The sequence below is a fragment of the Opisthocomus hoazin genome, chromosome W, assembly GCF_030867145.1.
Source record: "Opisthocomus hoazin isolate bOpiHoa1 chromosome W, bOpiHoa1.hap1, whole genome shotgun sequence".
Lineage (NCBI taxonomy): Eukaryota > Metazoa > Chordata > Aves > Opisthocomiformes > Opisthocomidae > Opisthocomus > Opisthocomus hoazin.
In genome coordinates, this window is record NC_134453.1 from 25,742,984 (window position 1) to 25,760,042 (window position 17,059).

A 17,059-nucleotide genomic window follows, 5' to 3' on the forward strand; every position below is an offset into this window, starting at 1 on the left:
GGGGCCCTGCCTCCAGCCAGGTGGAGGAAAGGGACAACCGCGTTTATTGGATGGTGTGGATTCGGTGGCCTGGCACGTCAGATCCACAAGAGTATAAAGCTCTAGTGGACACTGGTGCACAGTGTACTTTAATGCCATCAGAGTTCAAAGGGTCAGAGTCCATTTGCATTTTGGGAGTGACAGGGGGGTCCCAAGAGCTGAGTGTACTGGAGGCTGAAGTGAGCCTCACTGGGCAGGACTGGCAGAAGCACCCCATTGTAACTGGCCCCGAGGCTCCGTGCATCCTTGGGATAGACTATCTTAGGAGAGGCTATTTCAAGGACCCAAAGGGGTATCGGTGGGCTTTTGGCATAGCTGCTGTGGAGACGGAAGAAATTAAACAGCTGCCCATTTCACCTGGTCTCTCGGAGGATCCTTCCGTTGTGGGGTTGCTGAGGGTTGAAGAACAACAGGTGCCAATCGCGACTACAACGGTGCACCGGCGACAGTATCGTACCAACCGAGACTCCCTGATCCCCATTCATCAGCTGATCTGTCAACTGGAGAGTCAAGGAGTGATCAGCAAAACTCGCTCACCCTTTAATAGTCCCATATGGCCAGTGAGAAAATCTACTGGAGAGTGGAGACTGACAATAGACTACCGTGGCCTGAATGAAGTCACACCACCGCTGAGTGCTGCCGTGCCAGACATGCTAGAACTTCAATATCAGCTGGAGTCAAAGGCAGCCAAGTGGTATGCTACAATTGACATCGCTAATGCATTCTTCTCCATCCCTTTGGCAGCAGAGCGCAGGCCACAGTTTGCTTTCACCTGGAGGGGCATCCAGTACACCTGGAATCGACTGCCCCAGGGGTGGAAACACAGTCCTACCATTTGCCATGGACTAATCCAGACTGCACTGGAAAAGGGTGAAGCTCCAGAACATCTGCAGTACATCGATGACATCATTATATGGGGCGACACAGCGGAGGAGGTTTTTGAGAAAGGGGAGAAAATATTTCAGATCCTTCTGAAAGCCGGATTTGCCATTAAATGAAGTAAAGTCAAGGGACCTGCGCAAGAGATCCAGTTTTTAGGAATAAAATGGCAGGATGGGCGCCGTCAAATCCCAATGGATGTCATCAACAAAATAGCAGCTATGTCTCCACCAACCAGCAAAAAGGAAGCACAGGCCTTCTTATGTGTTGTGGGTTTTTGGAGGATGCACATCCCAAATTACAGCCAGATTGTAAGTCCTCTGTACCACGTGACCCGGAAGAAGAATGATTTTGAATGGGGCCCTGAGCAACGACAGGCATTTGAACAAATGAAACGGGAGATAGTTCATGCCATAGCCCTTGGGCCAGTCCGGTCAGGGCAAGATGTTAAAAACGTGCTCTACACCGCAGCCGGGGAGAATGGCCCAACCTGCAGTCTCTGGCAGAAAGCACCAGGGGAGACTCGAGGTTGACCCCTGGGGTTTTGGAGCCGGGGATACAAAGGATCCGAGGCCCGCTATACTCCCACTGAAAAAGAGATTCTGGCAGCATATGAAGGCGTTCGAGCTGCTTCAGAAGTGTTTGGCACTGAAGCACAGCTCCTCCTGGCACCACGATTGCCGGTCCTGGGCTGGATGTTCAAAGAGAGGGTCCCCTCTACGCATCATGCCACCGATGCTACGTGGAGTAAGTGGGTCGCTCTGATCACCCAGTGCGCCCGAATGGGAAACCCCAGTCACCCAGGAATTCTGGAGGTAATCATGGACTGGCCAGAAGGCAAAGATTTTGGAGCATCGCCAGAGGAGGAGGTGACTTGTGCTGAAGAGGCCCCACTGTATAACCAGCTGCCAGAAGATAAGAAACAGTATGCCCTGTTCACGGATGGGTCCTGTCGCATTGTGGGGAAGCAGCGGAGGTGGAAGGCTGCTGTATGGAGCCCTACACGACAAGTCGCAGAAACTGCCGAGGGAGAAGGTGAGTGAAGCCGGTTTGCAGAGGTGAAAGCCATCCAGCTGGCTTTAGACATTGCCAGTCGAGAGAAGTGGCCAGTGCTCTATCTTTACACCGACTTTTGGATGGTGGCCAATGCCTTGTGGGGGTGGCTGCAGCAATGGAAGAAGAACAACTGGCAGCGCAGAGGCAAACCTATCTGGGCTGCCCCATTGTGGCAAGATATTGCTGCCTGGCTGGAGCAGTTGGCTGTAAAAGTCCGTCACGTGGACGCCCACGTCCCTAAGAGTCGGGCCACTGAAGAACAGCAAAACAACCACCAGGTGGATCAGGCTGCCAAGATTGAAGTGGCTCAGGTGGATCTGGACTGGCAACATAAGGGTGAACTGTTTATAGCTCGGTGGGCCCATGACACCTCGGACCACCAAGGAAGAGATGCGACATACAGATGGGCTCGTGACCGAGGGGTGGACTTGACCATGGACACTATTGCACAGGTTATCCATGAATGTGAGACATGCGCTGCAATCAAGCAAGCCAAGTGGGTAAAGCCTCAGTGGTCTGGAGGACGATGGCTAAAATATAAATATGGGGAGACTTGGCAGATTGACTATATCACACTGCCACAGACCCGCCAAGGCAAGTGCTATGTGCTCACAATGGTGGAGGCCACCACCGGATGGCTGGAAACCTACCCTGTGCCCCATGCCACCACCCGGAATACCATCCTGGGCCTGGAAAAACAAGTCCTGTGGCGACATGGCACTCCCGAAAGAATCGAGTCGGACAATGGGACTCACTTTCGCAACAGCCTGATAGACACCTGGGCCAAAGAACACTGTATCGAGTGGGTGTATCATATCCCCTATCATGCACCAGCGTCGGGAAAGATCGAACGTTAAAATGGGCTGCTAAAAACCACTTTGAGGGCAATGGGGGGTGGGACTTTCAAAAATTGGGATACCCATTTAGCAAAGGCCACCTGGTTGGTTAACACCAGAGGGTCCACCAACCGGGCTGGTCCTGCCCAGTCAAAACCTCAGCGCCCCGTGGAAGGGGATAAAGTTGCTGTAGTGCACATGCGGAACATGTTAGGGAAGACGGTTTGGGTTAGTCCTGCCTCGGGCAAAGGCAAGCCCGTCCGCAGGATTGCTTTTGCTCAAGGACCTGGGTGTACCTGGTGGGTAATGCGGAAGGATGGGGAAGTCCGATGTGTACCTCATGGGGATTTGATATTGGGGGAGAATAGTCCATAAATATATTGTATAAAGTTAGTTGTTAAATAACCCTGTCACTGTCTGTTATCACTGTTATAGTTGTTATATTTTGTACCAGTAGTAGCATAGTAAGAATTGTCCAGATTAAAGAAGGACGAAGTTTTTCGATGAAAACCTAGCAGAGCACAGCGATGATGGAACTGGACCTGGTTTTCAACAACTGGCATCCAGCAACTTCATCAAGATCAACATCTCCTGCAGACTGTGGGCACGGGCCGCACCAGATACATCAGCCGTGAGCTCCGGATGCAGCAAGTGACCGCCCACCACCACACATCACCTCTCCTGCCACGGAAGACCATTATGACAGATGGAGCCCAAAGTCATGGATTAAATGAACTCAACGGACACTTTAGAGTGATGATCCATAGACTAAGGGAATGATATCTGGAGACAGGAGAAGTGGTGGTGATCAACTGGACAATGGGGGACCTGTGCATGACGTAGATGGTATGGAATAAGGGGTGGATAATGTCCTGGGTTTGGCCAGGACAGGGTTAATTTTCACCAGACTCCAGGAAGGGGCACAGCCGGGGGCTGGGGGCTGACCCCACCTGGCCAAACAGAGCCCGGTATTCCATACCATGTGACGTCACGCTGGGTTCCGGTGGGGGGGGCGGCACGGCGGGAAGGCACTTGCGGCTTGGGGGGGCGCGGCGCCGGTCCTGTTTCGGGAGAGCGGCTGTCTGGGTCGTTACAGTTCGTTGTTGTGTTTTCTCCTTATCTGTACCGTTGTTGTTCCTGTTTCCCTCTGTTTGCTGTTCTGTTAAACTGCTCTTATTCCGACCCACCAGTTTCTGCCTGTTTCTTTCCATTCTCCTCCGCACGCTGGCGGGGGGAGGGGCGGCCGCGTGGCGCTTTTGTTGCCGGCGGCAGACGAAACTGAAACATCCTGATAACCTTCTTTTCTTCCACTTGCTTGATGATGGCCTCCAGGATAAGCTGCTCCATCACCTTTCCCTGGATGGAGGTGAGGCTGACCGGCCTGTAGTTCCCTGGGTCCTCCTTTTTGCCCTTTTGGAAGATTGGAGTGACATTGGCCTTTCTCCAGTCCTCAGGCACCTCTCCTGTCCTCCAGGACCTCCCAAAGATGATGGAGAGTGGCTCAGCAATGACATCCGTCAGCTCCCTCAGCACTCGTGGGTGCATTCCATCGGGGCCCATGGATTTGTGGGTGTCCAGATTGCTTAAGTGATCTCTCACACAATCCTCCTCCACCAGGGGAAGGACATCCTTTCTGCAGGCTTCTTCTCTTATCTCCAGGGAATGGGATTCCTGAGGGCTAGCCTTTGCACTGAAAACTGAAGCAAAGAAGGCATTCAGTAGCTCTGCCTTCTCTGCGTGCTCCGTCACCAGGGCACCCACCTCATTCAGCAGCGGTCCCACATTGTCCCTAGCCTTCCTTTTGCTGCTGATGTAGTTGAAGAAGCCCTTCTTGTTGTTTTTGACATCCCTTGCCAGCTTCAATTCCAGGTGGGCTTTGGCCTTCCTCCTTGCATCCCTGCATGCTCTGACCACATTCCTGTACTCTTCCCGAGTGGCCTGCCCCTCTTTCCACATTCCATGGACCCTTCTCTTCCGTCTGATCTCTGCTAGAATCTCCTTGTTTAACCATGCAGGTCTCCTGCCTCCTTTGCTCGATTTCTTTCTCAGGGGGATGCACCGCTCCTGAGCATGGAGGAAGTGACGTTTAAACAGTCTTATTGAACTTCTTCATCAATGACCTAGAGGAAGAGTTAGAGTGTACCCTCAGCAAGTTCTGATGACACAAAGCTGGGAGGAGTGCTGGATACACCAGAAGGCTGTGGTGCCATTCAGTGAGACCTGGACAGGCTCGAGAGTTGGGTGGAGAAGAACCTGATGAGGTTCAACAAGGGCAAGTGCAGGGTCCTGTACCTGGGGAGGAACAACCCCATGCACCAGTACAGGCTAGGGTCTGATGTGCTTGTTGTGATTTTTGGCCATGGCTGGCAATAGAGCCACGCGGTTGCTCTACTGCTCCTCCCCCCGATGGGGTGGGGAGGAGAATGGAAAGAAAAAAGGCAAAACTGGTGGGTCGGGATGAGGGCAGTTTAACAGAACAACCAAGGAAGCAAGCAGTAACAACAGTAATACTAATAAGAAGAATATACAAAACAGTGAAATGCACAGAGCAACTCTCGCTGCCCAATGCCCAGTGTGCTCCTGAGCTGCAATTAATTTCCCCCTGGCCAGCTCCCCCACTCAGAATGGAACATGATGGCACCTGGTATTGAATACCCCATTTTCTTTTGCCAGTTTGTGTCAGCTGTCCTGGCTGCGTCCCCTCCTGGCTTCTGCTGAAAATTAACCCTCTCGTGGCCAAACCCAGGACACCTGCTGGAAAGAAGCTCTGAGCAGAGGGACCTAGGAGTCCTGGTGTATGACAAGTGAGCTGTGAGGCAGCAGTGTGTTCTTGTCAAGAAGGCCAATGGTGTCCTGGAGTGCATCAAGAGGAGCGTGGCCAGCAGGACGAGGGAGGTTCTCCTCCCCCGCTACTCTTCCCTAGTGAGGCCCCATCTGGAGTACTGCATCCAGTTCTGGGCTCTCCAGTTCAAGAAAGTTGAGGAGCTACTGGAGAGTGTCCAGCAGAGGGCTATGAGGATGGTGAGGGGACTGGAGCATCTCTCCTACGAGGAAAGGCTGAGGGAGCTGGGCTTGTTCAGCCTGAAGAAGAGAAGGCTGAGAGGGGTCTTATAAGTGCTTATAAATATCTGAAGGGTGGGTGTCAGGAGGATGGGGCCAAGCTCTTTTCAGTGATGCTCAGCGACAGGACAAGAGGCAACGGGCACAAACTGAAGCATAGGAAGTTCCGTCTTAATATGAGGAAGAACTTCTTCCCTCTGCGGGTGATGGAGCCCCCGAACAGGTTGTCCACAGGGGTTATGGAGTCTCCTTCTCTGGAGATATTTAAAACCCACCTTGACGAGGTCCTGTGCAGCCTGCTGTAGGTGACCCTGCTTCGGCAGGGGGGTTGGACTAGATGACCCACAGAGGTCCCTTCCAACCCCTACCACTCTGTGATTCTGTAATATCAACTTATGATATCATAACATCACTGGGCATGAAGTTAGGCTTGTATTTGTGTGCAACATTGTGGTCATTTACGTACGTTGGGTGCTATCTCTTGGAATTTATTAATAATTGAACCCACTCTATGGGGAAAACTAGAGGTGATGCTTTCCCCCACAGTCACCATTTCTCTTTCCTTCAGGCCAGTCATAAATACTTTTGAGAATTTCGAGTATCAATGGGATGCTCAATCCAGCATGCTCCTATTGTTATGTCTCCTGAATGGTTTTCCCCCAGTGTTTTTGAACTTCACCCCTGAGAAAGTATTTGAGTCTGTCGGGATTCTGCAATATTTGGAAGAAGTGTGCTGCCACCCTGGGAATTCCAGGGAGATACAAATAATCTCAATGTGCTGCAGTCTGGACCATGCCTACTGAGCCACCCTGTTCAACACTATTCAGTGCTGTAAAGGGGGAGGGGGGGAAAACAAAGTGACAAGCACGGCGGCTGGCCCAGTCCCCCCAACCAGCTTTGCAGCCTCTCCAGGCCCCCCAGCCAGCGCTGTTGCTGCCACTGCCACAACCGCTGCACCTGCTCCAGCCCCTGTGGGCATGGCAGCTGAGCCAGTAAACCAACCCATGCTTCTATCGGTCACCCCTATAAAGAAAAAGAAATAGACAAAAATATCAGTTTTCCCCATAAGGCATGACAATGAGCCGGGGCCATCACAGGAGCAGAAGGAGGAGCAAGGTGGGAGATATGCGGAAAGATTTCAGCTGCTATCCAGGCAGGCACATCGTCACCCTGCTGCTCCGGTGCTGGGATAACAGGGCCAGTAGCTTGAATTAGATGGCAGGGAAGCCAAGCAGCTGGGATCCCTGGGCAGGTAAGGGGGCATTGACAAGGCGACTGGAAAAAAAGGCTTTTGCCCTCAGCCTCTGGAGGTGACTTCTGTAAGGCACGAGGGAAAGGTATCCTTTCAGTGAGAATGTTGTGTGTTATCCTGGCAAATGGGCCAATATGGACAGGGATATACAGTACCTGAGGGAATTAGCTATGCAAGAGTTGGTTTACTATGGCCCAGACAATGCGCAGTTACCCACAGACCCAGATGAAGTCCAGTGCAAACGATCCATGTGGAGGAAGTTGTTATGGAGCGCACCATCCTCATATGCCAACTACCTGGCAGTAATAGACTGGAAAGGTGAAGAGGCACCAACGATGGATGAGTCTCCATAGAGAGTGGAGACTGACAATAGACTGCCATGGCCTGAATGAAATCGCACCACCGCTGAATGCTGCCGTGCCACACATGCAAGAACTTCAATATCAGCTGGAGTCAAAGGCAGACAAGTGGTATGCTACAATTGACATCACTAATGCGTTCTTCTCCATCCCTTTGGCAGCAGAGTGCAGGCCACAGTTTGCTTTCACCTGGAGGGGCATCCAGTACACCTGGAATCGACTGCCCCAGGGGTGGAAACACAGTCCCACCATTTGCCATGGACTCATCCAGACTGCACTGGAAAAGGGCAAAGCTCCAGAACATCTGCAGTACATCAATGACATCATTGTATGGGGTGACACAGCAGAGGAAGTTTTTCAGAAAAGGGAGAAAATATTTCAGATCCTCCTGAAAGCCGGATTTGCCATTAAATGAAGTAAGGTCAAGGGACCTGCGCAAGAGATCCAGTTTTTAGGAATGAAATGGCAGGATGGGCGCCATCAAATCCCAATGGATGTCATCAACAAAATAGCAGCTATGTCTCCACCAACCAGCAAAAAGGAAGCCCAGGCCTTCTTATGTGTTGTGGGTTTTTGGAGGATGCACATCCCAAATTACAGCCAGATTGTGAGTCCTCTGTACCACGTGACCCGGAAGAAGAATGATTTTGAATGGGGCCCTGAGCAGCGACAGGCATTTGAACAAATTAAACGGGAGATAGTTCATACCATAGCCCTTGGTCCAGTCCGGTCAGGGCAAGATGTTAAAAACGTGCTCTACACCGCAGCCGGGGAGAATGGCCCAACCTGGAGTCTCTGGCAGAAAGCACCAGGGGAGACTTGAGGTCGACCCCTGGGGTTTTGGATTCGGGGATACAGAGGATCCGAGGCCCACTATACTCCCACTGAAAAAGATATTCTGGCAGCATATGAAAGCGTTCGAGCTGCTTCAGAAGTGGTTGGCACTGAAGCACAGTTCTTCTTAGAACACTGACTGCTGGTCCTGGTTCAAAGAGAGGGTCCCCTCTACGCATCATGCCACTGATGCTACGTGGAGTAAGTGGGTCGCGCTGATCACACAGCAGGCCCGAATGGGAAACCCCAGTCGCCCAGGAATTCTGGACGTAATCATGGACTGGCCAGAAGGCAAAGATTTTGGAATGTTACCTGAGGAGGAGAAGGTGACTTGTGCTGAAGAGGCCCCACTGTATAATAAGCTGCCAGAGAATGAAAAGCAATATGCCCTGTCATGTGGTGGGAAACCGTCGCAGGTGGAAGGCAGCTGTATGGATCCCTACACAACAAGTCGCGGAAACTGCAGAAGGAGTAGGTGAGTCAAGCCAGTTTGCAGAGAATAAAGCCATCCAGCTGGATTTAGACATTGCTGATTAAGCGGCCAGTGCTCTATCTTTACACTGACTTCTGGATGGTGGCCAATGCCTTGTGGGGGTGGCTGCAGCAATGAAAGAAGAACAACTGGCAGCGCAGAGGCAAACCTATTGGGGCTGCCCCATTGTGGCAAGATATTGCTGCCCGGCTAGAGCAGTTGGTTGTAAAAGTGCGTCACGTGGATGCCCATGTCCCTAAGAGTCGGGCCACTGAGGAACATCAAAACAACCACCAGGTGGATCAGGCTGCTAAGATTGAAGTGGCTCAGGTGGATCTGGACTGGCAACATAAGGGTGAACTGTTTATAGCTCGGTGGGCCCATGACACCTCAGGCCACCAAGGAAGAGATGCGACATACAGATGGGCTCGTGACCGAGGGGTGGACTTGACCACGGTCACCATTACACAGGTTGTCCATGAATGTGAAACATGCGCTGCAATCAAGCAAGCCAAGCGGGTAAAGCCTCAGTGGTCTGGAGGACGATGGCTAAAATATAAATATGGGGAGACTTGGCAGATTGACTACATCACACTGCCACAAACTCGCCAAGGCAAGCGCTATGTGCTCACAATGGTGGAGGCCACCACCGGATGGCTGGAAACCTACACTGTGCCCCATGCCACTGCCCGGAATACTATCCTGGGACTCACTTTCGCAACAGTCTCATAGACACCTGGGCCAAAGAACACAGTATTGAGTGGGTGTATCACATCCCCTACCATGCACCAGCCTCTGGGAAAATCGAACTGTACAATGGGCTGCTAAAAACCACTTTGAGAGCAATGGGGGGTGGGACTTTCAAACACTGGGATACTCATTTAGTAAAGGTGTCCTGGGTTTGGCCAGGACAGGGTTAATTTTCACCGGAATCCAGGAAGGGGCACAGCTGGGCGGGCTGACCCCACCTGGCCAAACAGAGCAGGGTATTCCATACCATGTGCTGTCATGCTGGGTTCCGGTGTGGCTCGGGAGCTCACGGCGGCAGTCATGGAGGGCGGCTCTGTGGGTTGTGCGGTTTGTGTTGTGTTTTCTCCTTATCTGTATCGTTGTTGTTCCTGTTCCCTTTGTTTGCCGTTCTGTTAAACTGCTCTTATCCCAACCCACTGGTTTCTGCCTCTTTCTTTCCATTCTCCTCTGCTCCCTGGCGGGGGGAGGTGTGGCCGCATGGCGCTTTTGTTGCCAGCTGCAGCCAAACCATAACAAAAGGCCTCCTGCTTAGCACCAGAGGATCCACCAACCGGGCTGGCCCTGCCCTATCAAAAGCTCAGCGCCCTGTAGAAGGGGATAAAGTCCCCATGGTGCACATGTGGAACATGCTAGGGAAGACAGTCTGGGTTAGTCCTGCCTTGGGCAAAGGTGAACCCATCTGTCGGATTGCTTTTGCTCAAGGATCTGGGTGCATCTGGTGGGTGATGCAGAAAGACGGGCAAGTCCGATGTGTACCTCATGGGGATTTGATTTTAGGTGAGAATAGTCAATGAATGAAATTGTATGATGTCAACTGCTAAATGACCCTGTTACTGTGTGTTATCACTGCTATAGTTGTTCTATGTTATATCAACAGTATTACAGTAAGAATCAACCAAACTAATGGAGGACGGACTTTGATGAACTCTAGCAAAGCACAGCAGTGATGGGACTGGACCTGGCTTCAGCAGCTGGCACCCAACAACTTCATCAAGATGGACATCTTCAACCCACAGATCGTGGGCACGGGCCACACCAGATACATCAGTCGCAAGCTCCAGATGCAGCAAGCGACCGTCCATCACCACACATCATCTCTCCTGCCCTGAAACACTGTTATGACAGATGGAGCCTGAAGCCATGGATTAAATTAACTCAACGGACACTTTAGAGGGATGATCCATAAACTAAGGGAATGATATCTGTTTGTATGTATTAAAGACAGGAGAAGTTGTGGTGAGCAACTGGAAAATGGGGGACCTGGGCATGACGTAGATGGTATAGAATAAGGGGTGGATAACATCCTGGCTTCGGCCAGAACAGGGTTTTCACCAGAAGCCAGGAGTGGACACAGCTGGGTGGACTGACCCAAACTGGCCAAACGAAACAGGGTATTCGATACCATGTGCCATCATGCTCTGTTCCAGTGTGGAGGAGGTGGCCGGGGGGAAGTTAATCGTGGCTCAGGAGTGGGCGGGGCACCGGGCAGTGATAGTTGCTCTGTGCATTTTGCTGTTTGTTTTGTATATTCTTCTTATCAGTATTATTGTTGTTACTGTTCCCTTTGTTTGCTGTTCTGTTAAACTGCTCTTATCCCAACCCAGGAGTTTTTGCCTTTTTCTTTCCATTCTCCTCCCCACCCAGCAGTGTGAGGCCCCAGCAGGGTGAGCGACCGCATGGCCCTTTGTTGCCGGCCTCGGCCAAACTGCAACATACATGTATGTAACTATTCTACAGCCTCCTTTTCCATAACTAGAAAAATGAACTATTATAGAGAAGTATGGCTGAGTCTTCCAGGAGGTTGAAAATGTGAGGTGCAGAATGGCTCATTCTTTCTAGTGATATGGAGAGATTTATCTCCTAGCTTTGTTCACTACCTTACTATCCAGAGGATGGAAAAATCACTGTGAAGATCTAAACTATGAACTGTTCCTCATGTTTGCCTGAAGCATGTAGCTCATTGATTTCACAACTATGGGAAAGGTCATTAACATTAATGTTGTTAAAAATGAGGCTGCACTGTAACTTTTGGATTAAAAAGATTAAAATACTGTTTCTGTAGACTGTCTTAGCCATGGGTTCAGCATGTTCATGTTTAAGCACATGACATATTTTCAACCAAGGTATTTGAGAGAACATTAGTAAAGGGTAAAGCATCTTAGACTGTAAGATGTTAGGTAAAGTTAACTTTGAAGATCTCGTGTTGATAACTGACTCAGAATAGTATTTAGGTTATTGCAATGTTACCCTATAATACTAAGCTGTTAAAATACACACATGCATCTATGAGCACACATACATTCAACTGGTTAGTCTGAACTCATTGCTGTCTATGCAGTTCAAGAATAACTTGTCTCAGTAAGCTGAAGCATGTCTGGTTTTCCCCCTTGTCATCGATTCAGCATTTTGAGGAACATTTCAGTTCTGTATTGTATGTGTGAATTCAATTATTTTTTTACAATTGGGATATTTGTATACTTAAGTGTAGTACCTTGAAACATTAATTTTCATCCAGTTGCTACCTCCTGTCTTCTCAATATAGCATCTGAATTTTGACTGAAGGTTTATCAGTGTGCGTTTTCTTGTTACATTAAAAACTGACCACTTCTGAGTGCTATAAGGGGGGAAAAAAATTAAACAACTTTTAGGTAAGGATATGTAGAAAACATCAAACTCTTATGTGAGGAGTTTGACCATAAACTAGTTATTTGAAAACCTTAAAGCTTTTTTTTCAAACTTAATTGAAGTATAATGATAAAAATATAATAACCAGTGTGTCAATACTATTAAATACTAATGACAAAATTAGGTCTCTTTGTAAAAGATAATTGCTCTCAATCATCATGAATATTTTTTTCAAGTCTTGAAGTACACTTTCTTTTTATTTATGGCAAGGCAGGGTTTTTTGCCTGTTAAGGTTGAAAGGTGCATGCTTTTGAAATACTAGCAAAGTCCTTTTGAATTCCTTCCTCACTGCACTAAGATGTCTGTGAGGCAGCACTGTAAATGGCTTCATAGAAATCATTTGGACTAAGAATAGTCTTCTGAAAGTATGAAGACTGATCTTCCTGGTGGGAAATACAAATTCCCTGCTAGTCTTTGCAATGATGGCATCACATAGTGAAAGGAGAAGAAATAGCTTCTGAGATATATTATCATTCCAGTAGCTGTAAATTGGCTGATAAATTTTTTTAAAGTATACTTTTATCTGACTCTTTGCACAACTTCGATTTTTAACTAAATGTAACTGGCTTCTTTTACTGAGTGCATAGACTAACAGATACCTTCTCTTATCAGGTACCAAGTCATCAGTACACCAACTGACATTTTCATGGTGATGGAATATGTTTCAGGAGGAGAACTGTTTGATTATATCTGTAAAAATGGAAGGGTAAGAAGTAGTTCAACTCTAGAAATCAATGATTTTCATTCTGTTATTGTGTTTGCAACATTCCTGTTAAATGAAGGTTTGTTTTTTATGTATTCAGCATTTTTCTGTTAACAATTAAAATATACTTTATGACTACATCTTGTTTGAAACTAAAAATGGTTATATGTTAACATGTTTCAGATCTTTATGTATGACTTTTTTTCCACTTTTTTCCACTCTACTGAAGAATAAATGATACTGATGTCTTAATTTACAATTAGTGTGTACAAACTGGATGGTTATGTATCCATTTAGAGTAGCTGAAAACTACTTCTTCAGTATAACCTATTATTGGAAAGCTACCATTGTGCCCTTATTACCCTCTTCTACTAATAGAATGGTTTCTGTGAAAGTCCTAAAGTCACTTTTGACAAACCATCTAGATAGCCAGGATACTTTTAGTTAGTTGTTAGACTGAGCAGACTTTGACATGGATTAGGGTGTGTTTATAGGAAATGCCCAGCTAAGTCTGCTGTTTGGGGCTAGCTACTAATAGAAGCATAAGTAGCATCTAAAATTTATCACTTCTGTACTGAGTGTCAGCAGCCTTTGTCAAATTAAATCTTACACTGTGCTTAAATATCAAAGTTCATTGATATTCTAATTAGACAAAGTTAATGTTTGGGTGCTAATATTTCTACTTACTGAGTATATAATGTCTGCCTAACCAATTTCAAAAGTGTGATTGAGAAATTTCAGTGACACTCGAGTTGGTGGATATTGTTTTGGTTTGGTCATTTTAGAGCTGTGGTACAAACAAAATGATGCAAGCTATGAAGCTTTCTGCTACAAGTTCTGATCATCTGCTGTATAAAGTATCAAAACTATGAATGATAACTTTAGGTCATGGGAAATTTTCTGTTAATTCATATAGAGGAAAACCAAGTTATCTTCCACTGTCTCAAAATCATTTAAAACCTTTCTTTGTCTTAGCTTGATGAGAAGGAAAGTAGACGTCTGTTCCAGCAAATCCTTTCTGGTGTGGATTACTGTCACAGGCATATGGTAGTGCATAGAGATCTGAAGCCTGAAAATGTGCTGCTTGATGCACACATGAATGCCAAGATAGCTGACTTTGGTAAACATTGCTGTTTTATATCTCATTACATTTCTGGTGTTATTTAAATCCTGTTAATTACTATGGGAAGTATTTAATAAAATGTGTATACTTGAGTATCCTGGTGGTGGGACATAATACAAGAAAACCTGAAGAGTATGAAAAGAAAATGGTGTTCTTGTACATGTGTAGAATTTGTTTTCCTCTAAAGCTTTCTCTTCAAGTGAGGTATTTTCTGTGACTGGGTGAAATTGTGAACTGCCTTGTTTGGTCTTACTTAATATTTTTTCTGTAATGGTAAACAGACTTAGTTCTCCACCTTGACACTTCAAAATTGACTCTCTTATTACCTGTTTCTCCATCTGTAAAATGCAAATGCTTAGTTCTCTTGGAAGTACAGTGCATGGACAGTTCATCGTATTTAAGAACCACATTGCTCTAGTAAAATACACTACTCCTCCTACGAAACTACTCTAAATTTACTTTAAAAACTCTAAAGATATCATTGAAAAAATGTAATTAAAGCATAAAAGGTAAAATAAGAACAGTTAATTTTGCAAACTCCTGTGCTTTTTGCTGTATAGCTGCTTAACTAATTAGAAAGCTTAATTTTTTGTACTAGCTGCTTAACACTGCTACTGAGAAGACTGGTAGCTAGTTCTTGGAACTATCTGAATTGGGAAACCTGACCATATAAGTATGGTAAGGTAGCCATACTGCTACATCATCACGATATATCTCTTGTAGGTGTAGTGGATAATACCTGCCCTTGTAAAGCACTTGGAGGTCTCTAAAAGATGCTAGGTATTGCTGAGTATTCTAAGTATAGCTTAAAAGTATGGTGTTCAAGTATGTGGGTGCTGGGATTCGTAGTGATTTCTCAAGTGTAGAAATAGAAAATACTTTGGCTGAAATGGCTTACCTGGTGAAGAAATGAAGTACACTAACCTATAAAATATCTTTCTGTAACTCAAGTGTCAGAAAAGCTGTAGCACTCAATAAAAGCTTTTGTATATTAGAGTATGAAAGCTAGCCAAGCTGTGTTCTTTCATATTCTTCCTCCCCCCACACCAGTAAAAGGGCATAATTCCTTCTCCGAGACTGAGTTCTCTGGCCTGTAGTAATCTTGATTATGCACCCTCCACTGAGGAAACTAGAAGATATTTTCCACAGCTATTCTAAAATTGGTAATTCTTTACTGATCATAGGGTATGCTGAGGGCTGGTGAATGAAGATGGCCTAGTTCTAAAGTATGCTTTAATCACTAACAGTATCTAAAAATCAAGCTATACTAAACTGCAGTGATTCAAGAACCAGTTGAAGCAGTGTATGTGTCTAAATTGTGGTGAAGCTGTGTGCACTCCTCAGTTCCTTTATTCTATATAACCTCTTACAGAATTTTAGGCAATTCTGTCGTAGCATCTTCCACTTTGGCATTTAGAAGCAAATGTGGTTTTTAAGACACTTTCTTGTTAATGACCAAAATCCTATCTTGCTATGCTGCTCTCTTCCTTAGAGCAACTTTGTTCTCTATCATGCCTGTGTAATCCAAAATGGACTGTTTTTTGTCTTGGAATGAATATGTTTTCAAACATTCCTAGGTTGTGTGCAATAATAGATTGATGTTACTCAAATTTCTGGTAAACTAAATGCAGGATCATGTGGCGTTCTCATATAAAAATTTCAGTAATTCCAAACAATGCTGCTTCCTTACTGAGATAAATTAGTTAACTTTCTAATTTGAATTACTAGTGATTTGTTCTATGTGGTATATGCAGCGTGCAATCATTTTGCTCTCTGAATCTTTAGTAGTTACTCTTATACACTTTCAGGTCTATCAAATATGATGTCAGATGGAGAATTTTTAAGAACAAGCTGTGGTTCCCCTAACTATGCTGCACCAGAAGTAATTTCAGGAAGGTAGTGTCTTTTCTATCAGATGCATGCATGTACTTCAGTCATTTTGCTGCTTAATTCTAAAGGCTACAAAAACTAGTGCAATTGACAAGCTTGATGCTGAGAAACTGTGGGCTGAACTCTTAATTGCCTCGATAATTTTTCATAAGTATTTAAGGCTTTGATGAACTAGCTTTGAATAGTTCCTGTAAGGTGGAGGTGATGTCTAATGTCCCAAATCCAGTGTGTACAGTGCACCTGAATTGGTTTAAAAATCTCACTTACAGCTCCGATCTTGGCAGTAGAGGTACAGATAGAAATACAGGCAAAGTCTACTGTGAAGTTGAGTAGCAGTGAAATATCTGCTGCAGAACAGATATTCAGTCTGAAGGTAACTTTCCCTTTTTTTTCTTTTTTTTTGGACTCTGATTGTCAAATCTGCTGCTTTCAGCTACCCACCCTAATATCTCTTGCTGATTGGAGGCCAGATGTGTGTTTTATTCAGGCAGTAGCATAGATGTGACAAACTTCTCAGCCTCCAAGATTTGTGGGCTAGATGACTGCATAGATTCCACTTAAACAGTGATAACAATGTATAACATGGGCTTTCTTGGTAGTAGGTGCAAGTATCTTTCAGTTTACCGTTGTCTTAAATTGTATCTGTGGATTATTTTTATACAATAGAGAGGAAAACCAAGTGCTTGTGCCCTAGCTTTTCTTACATACTTGAAGAGGAAGGACACTAGAGTTCAAGGGAGGCATAGCACTGAAGTGATATAGTAATTGCAGATTAGTTGTCCCAAGTTCACACACTCTTAATTAATGTGATACAATGTAAGAAAGTAGAAAAAAAAAATCTATTTAAATGTATTAAGCACAAATCACTAATAGTTAACTTTTTCCCAGATTATATGCAGGTCCAGAAGTAGATATTTGGAGCAGTGGGGTTATTCTCTATGCTTTGTTGTGTGGAACACTTCCATTTGATGATGATCACGTGCCAACCCTTTTTAAGAGGATATGTGATGGTATCTTTTATACCCCTCAGTACCTGAGTCCATCTGTAATTAGTCTTCTGAAACACATGCTGCAAGTAGATCCAATGAAGAGAGCAACAATCAGAAACATTAGGTAAAGCA

General features: G+C 46.1%; 1 protein-coding gene across 13 annotated transcripts in view; it reads left to right on the plus strand.

Moving 5' to 3' along the window:
• Positions 1-17,059, plus strand: part of LOC104337761 (5'-AMP-activated protein kinase catalytic subunit alpha-1) — a 63,463-nt gene that overhangs the window by 15,793 nt on the left and 30,611 nt on the right. For 10 of the 13 annotated variants that reach the window (XR_012766481.1, XR_012766482.1, XM_075446262.1 and 7 more), the window contains exons 3-6: positions 12,835-12,928; positions 13,901-14,045; positions 15,857-15,944; positions 16,827-17,051. Coding sequence is in view for 11 of the 13 variants with exons in the window: in XM_075446262.1 (XP_075302377.1) it covers positions 12,835-12,928; positions 13,901-14,045; positions 15,857-15,944; positions 16,827-17,051 (552 nt within the window). In the remaining 2 variants the exon portion in view is untranslated. Of the gene's footprint in view, positions 1-10,495; positions 11,256-12,834; positions 12,929-13,900; positions 14,046-15,856; positions 15,945-16,207; positions 16,312-16,826; positions 17,052-17,059 lie in introns of those variants that run through there. The other 3 variants (XM_075446273.1, XM_075446272.1, XM_075446270.1) reach the window with 3 other exon arrangements.